This window comes from Spinacia oleracea, chromosome 3, assembly GCF_020520425.1.
Source record: "Spinacia oleracea cultivar Varoflay chromosome 3, BTI_SOV_V1, whole genome shotgun sequence".
Taxonomy (NCBI): Eukaryota; Viridiplantae; Streptophyta; class Magnoliopsida; order Caryophyllales; family Amaranthaceae; genus Spinacia; species Spinacia oleracea.
In genome coordinates this window covers 13,899,430-13,905,334 of record NC_079489.1, presented here as the reverse complement: position 1 = coordinate 13,905,334, position 5,905 = coordinate 13,899,430, and the positions used below count along the sequence as shown (strand labels likewise).

Here is a 5,905-nt window from a genome sequence, read left to right as displayed (position 1 = left end):
GACCGTCTTATATAAAAGTTTGTATTTTTCTAAATAGTTTAATCGTTCAGGATTCTTTGGCTTTTAACATCTTAAGAAAAAAATTAATTTTGTTTTTTAAAAACCTTAGGGCTCGTTGGATATCACTGCCAGTTTTTCAGTTTTTGGTTTTTTTGTTTTGTAAGTTATAGGAGCTGATTATTTATGGTTATTGATTTATTTTCCCTTACACAAAAGTTGTTACAAGTTAGTTAGTCCTAGTCAGCAAGTTGTTAGGCTAAGCTTGTAGTATTGTTGTATTTAAGCTGCTGCTTTCTTATTTCTTCCTCTTTATGAGATTCAGTTAATGAAAACTGACAATTCTCTCCAAAATATCTTCATACTCACGCTCAGTTTCTATATGGTATCAGAGCTTAATCTCTGGTAAGAGATTGAGGTTGCTTGATCTTGAGGTTTTCTCATACTATTAACAAATTAAAGATCTGTTTTCGATCATCTTATCTGAAAATTTGTTGCGAAAATTTCTGCGATTGCGAAATTTTCTTGCGCAAAGTTATAGAATCAGATTGATTGATTACCTAAGATTGTGATGGCGTTTGAGAATTCAGAAGAAAATCAATCACACACTCAAAACAACAACATGAATCAAGGAGGTAATAGTGATAATCTTGATCCTTATTTCATTGCAAATTCTGATAATCCGACTTCTGCATTAGTTGCTGTAGTATTTTCTGGTACAAATTTTGTGCGATGGAGCAGAAATGTTAAACGAGCCTTAATTGCTAAGAACAAGGAGGGTTTCATCAATGGTGAGATAGCTAAACCTGCAATTAATCATAAGGATTACTTAAAATGGAAGCGTGCTGATTTTATGGTAATTAGCTGGATCTTAAGCTCAATGAATCATGATTTAGCTGATGATTTTGGATACATTGACACTGCTGTGGAATTATGGAGAGAATTGACTGAAAGATTTGGTCAATCCAATGGACCATTGATCTATCAGCTGAAAAAGGAGATTGAGAATTTGACTCAGCAAAACATGACTATTGTCAGTTATTATGGAAAACTGAAGAAACTTTGGGATGAAATGCAGAATTTGAGGGCGTTTCCTACCTGTTCTTGTGGTGCTTTGTTACAATGCAGTTGTAACTTCATGAAGAAGGTAGCTGAATTTGAAGAAGAAGACAAAATGATGAAATTCCTACTTGGTTTGAATGGTGGATTTGAAAACACTGTGACTAATGTTCTGTCAATGGATCCACTACCTAGCATAAACAGAGTATTTTCTATTACTCAACAGATTGAAAAACAGAAAGAAGTGTGTCATGCTGCAGTGGAAAGCAATGCTATGAATAGCAGTGCAATGGCTGCACAGGCTTACAGAAGTGTTGGATCAACACAAGGGAAGAAAGATTGGAAAGATCTGAAGAAAGATAAAATGAACAGGCAGTGTACACATTGCAAAGGAAAGGGTCATACTGTTGACCAGTGTTTCAAGATCATTGGATATCCTGATTGGTACAATACAATCAAAGCTTCCAAGGGAAACAGTTCACAAGGTGGCAGAATTGCTGCAAATGCTCATACTAACATTGACTTTGCAGACTGTCCTCTGGATGATACTGGAGCTGGATACAACAGTCAACAATGAAATGCTGAATGCTATTTGTCAAGAGGTCATGAAGGCCATGAAAGGCAAGCAGTCACAAAACAACACCAGCAATGGAATGGCTTGTTCCTATGCAAACTATGCAGGTATAATATCTCATTCCCTCAACTGTTCTGTGAATGAAATGCTTGATGATTGCTTGTGGATTGTGGATTCTGGTGCATGTAATCACATGACTTATAATGAACATATGTTAATCAACATAAGAACACTTAAAAATCCTATTAAGGTTGGATTACCTGATGGATCTCAGTTAACTGTTGAAATCATGGGTGATGTTGTTTTGAGTGATGATCTGGTTCTGCACAATGTTCTGCTGGTTAAAGGTTTCAAACACAACTTGTTATCTGTTGGTAGATTGATAGAACACACTGGCATTCAAGTTGAATTCACCACTGTTGGGTATACTTTCCAGGACCCATCTAAATCTGTCTTGATTGGCACTGGAAAGAGGACAAATGGCCTTTACTATTTTGTTGCAAATTCTGGAAATAAGCAGTCAAGTATTGGCATACAACAAGGAGAGGCTACCCAACATACAAGTTGTAATACTGTGGGAAACCTAGTTGATGTGAACCAGTTGGTTTTACCAAATAAAACTAGTACTAGTATCTCTGTAAATAAGGAACAACATAGAGTTGATCTTGATTTACTGCATGCTAGGCTAGGACATGCTTCTTTGTCCAAGATGAAATATGTTAATGCTGATTTTTGCAAAGGAATAACTGAATACAATTGTGGTGTATGTTTTAGTTCAAAACAACACAAGTTTCCTTTTGGTGTGAGTGAAAACAGATCCCTTGCATGTTTTGACTTAATACACATGGATCTATGGGGCCCTTATAAAGTCAAAAGTTTGGATGGGGCATCCTATTTTCTTACTATCCTTGATGATCACAGTAGAACTACATGGACATTCCTGTTGCATAACAAAATGCAAACTGAAAAAGTCATATCTGAATTCTTATCCATGGTTGAAACTCAATTTACCACCAAGGTTAAGAAAATCAGATCTGATAATGGGACTGAAATAGTCAATGAGTCATGTAGATCCTTGTTTGCTGCTAAGGGTATCCTACATGAGAAAAGTGTGCCATACACACCTCAGCAAAATGGCAGAGTTGAGAGAAAACATAGGAGTCTTCTTGAAATAGCTAGGGCTTTGAGATTTCATGCCAATCTTCCTAAGAAATTATGGGGAGAATGTATTCTGACAGCAACTTCTTTGATTAACAAGATTCCTTGCAAAGTGTTAAATTGGAAAACTCCTTTTGAGATCATGTTCCAAGTTCCACCAGTTTATGACAAGCTCAGGGTGTTTGGTTCTCTTTGTTTTGCTCACAATGGTCACATTCACAGAGATAAATTTGATCCTAGAACTAGAAGATGTCTTTTCATTGGATATCCTGGTGGGTATAAAGCTTTTAAGCTCTATGATTTGGACACTCATACCACATTTGTCTCAAGGGATGTTATTTTCTTTGAAAATATATTCCCATACAAACTGTCTTCTCAGTCCAAGTTATCTCCCACTCCTCAATTGGTTCATTTTGGATCTGCTGGTGATTCTGGAACTGCTAGAGCACAAGACAACAATGACTTGTTTACTGAGTCTGATACTTCTATTTCTCTTGATTCTTTTCAAAATGTCAATACTGAAAATGACATTTTATCTCCACACAATTCCCCAAACACACCTATTGAATCTCTTTCTTCTCACAATTCTCTTTCTACTTCTGATTCCACCATTTCCCCTCTTTCTGAACATGTTCCTATTCTAAACCCAAACACAGATTCTATACATGTTTTAAGGAAATCTACCAGACCAATTAAACCTCCATCCACCTTTAAAGACTTTGTGGGTGGCTATGTACCTCACAGAGATAGAACACTTCCACCAAATAGTGCTGACAGTGAATCTCTTTCATTCAATGTCAGCAATACATTTCCTAACATTGATTCTACTTCTACCATGGAACCTGATGATCTCTGGTTACTTTCTCTAGCATTGAATGACTATGACACTTGGGAATCCCTTGCTTTTTCTGTGTGTGTTTCTTCTTCTGATCCAAAGCATTACAACCAAGCCAAAAATAATGAAAATTGGGTACTAGCTATGGAAAAGGAAATTCAGGCTCTTGAAAGTAATGACACTTGGGATTTAACTGAGCTACCTGAGAACAAGAAAGCTATTGGTTCTAAATGGATTTTTAGAACAAAGCTCAATCCAGATTACACAATTGATAAGCATAAGGCAAGACTTGTTGCTATTGGTTATCAACAGATAGAAGGCAAAGATTTCAACCAAACTTTCTCTCCTGTGGCTAAACTTGCTACTGTGAGAATAGTTATTGCTCTTGCAGCCATGAAAAATTGGACACTGTATCAGCTTGATGTCAACAATGCTTTTCTGCATGGTTTTCTTGATGAGGAAGTTTACATGACTCCTCCTGCTGGTTACACTAAGGCAAAACCAGGAGAGGTTTGTAAACTCAAAAGGTCCCTATATGGTTTGAAACAGGCATCAAGACAATGGAATAAAGAGCTTAGAAAATTTCTTAAAACACTGAATTTTCAACAGTCAATACACGATTACTCTTTGTTCACTAGGAATCTTGATGGTGAATTTCTGGTGTTATTGGTCTATGTTGATGATATACTCCTCACTGGAACTTCTAAATGTCAAATTGATGAGGTCAAAACTGCTTTGGATCAAGCTTTCACCATTAAAGATCTTGGCCAACTAACCTATTTTCTTGGGATAGAGGTACACAGAAATGACAATGGCATCTTCCTTTCTCAAAGGAAGTACATCAATGATATTTTGGTTGATGCTGGCATGGAGGACTGTGATCCTACTTCTACTCCATTGTCATGTGGATTAAAGTTGTCTACTGATGTTGGTGATCTAATTGCTGAACCTGAGGTATACAGAAGATTGGTAGGAAGACTTTTGTATTTGAGCATCACCAGACCTGATCTGTCTTACTGTGTTCAACACCTCAGTCAATTTGTTCATTCACCAAGAACACCTCATTTGCGTGCTGCCCTGCATGTTCTTAAGTATTTGAAAGGCACTTTAGATGATGGCTTATGGTACTCATCAAGTTCTGATATGCAATTGTCAGCATACAGTGATGCTGATTGGAGCTCCTGTCAATACAGCAGTAGATCTCTCAGTGCTTATGTTGTGTTTCTTGGTCCTAACTTAATTTCATGGAAAACAAACAAACAGAGAAGTGTCAGCAAATCATCAGCTGAGGCTGAATACAGAAGTATGTCAGCAACAGCTAGTGAACTTGTTTGGATACAAGGCTTACTTGAAGATCTTCAGGTCAACATTCCTCTTCCCATCACCTTGTACTGTGACAATACTTCAGCTGAACACTTAGCTAAGAATCCCATGTTCCATGACAAAACCAAACATCTCAAAAGGGATATGCATTATGTTCGTGAACAGGTAGAAGCTGGCTTCATACACACTAGTCATGTATCAAGCTCTCAACAACTTGCAGATTTGCTCATAAAGCCTTTGGCTTCTTCTCAACATCACTCTTTGTCTGCCAAGCTTGGACTTTTATCTAAAGTCCAGCTTGAAGGGGGAGTATAGGAGCTGATTATTTATGGTTATTGATTTATTTTCCCTTACACAAAAGTTGTTACAAGTTAGTTAGTCCTAGTCAGCAAGTTGTTAGGCTAAGCTTGTAGTATTGTTGTATTTAAGCTGCTGCTTTCTTATTTCTTCCTCTTTATGAGATTCAGTTAATGAAAACTGACAATTCTCTCCAAAATATCTTCTTACTCACGCTCAGTTTCTATATAAGTCATATGATTTATATTGAATCATGATTTTACAAACAATCATACTTATAGTATTCTTGTGGATTTTGAAAACTGGCACAAAAAAACTGGAAACAAAAAACAATAGCAAACGAGCCCTTAGTTAAATTTTATTTTATTTTAGCACCTTCAAAATTTTGAAGTAAAATTCGATTTTGAAACCAGCTTAGGGATTCGGTCTGGAAATCTGTTAGCTAAGCCTGGATATTCTTTCACCTCCCTTTCCCACAATTTCCTTCTTTCTCTACCTCCATTCTTCATCTTCTAATACCTCCATTAATTCATCAAAGCTCTCCCAAGTTTAAAATTTTTTATGGAGCTTTTCGGAAATTATTAATTAATGGAAGTAGGATTATAGGAGAAGATGAAGAATGGGGGTAGAAGAAAAATATGAATAGTAGCTCCATAGAGTAA

The 5,905-nt window shown here is 36.6% G+C and overlaps 1 protein-coding gene across 1 annotated transcript; it reads left to right on the top strand.

Moving 5' to 3' along the window:
- Positions 1-568: 568 nt before the first annotated feature.
- Positions 569-1,633, top strand: LOC130469490 (uncharacterized). Its single transcript, XM_056838831.1, has one exon. It carries the CDS (start codon positions 569-571, stop codon positions 1,631-1,633), a length of 1,065 nt encoding a protein of 354 aa, XP_056694809.1.
- Positions 1,634-5,905: the final 4,272 nt, after the last annotated feature.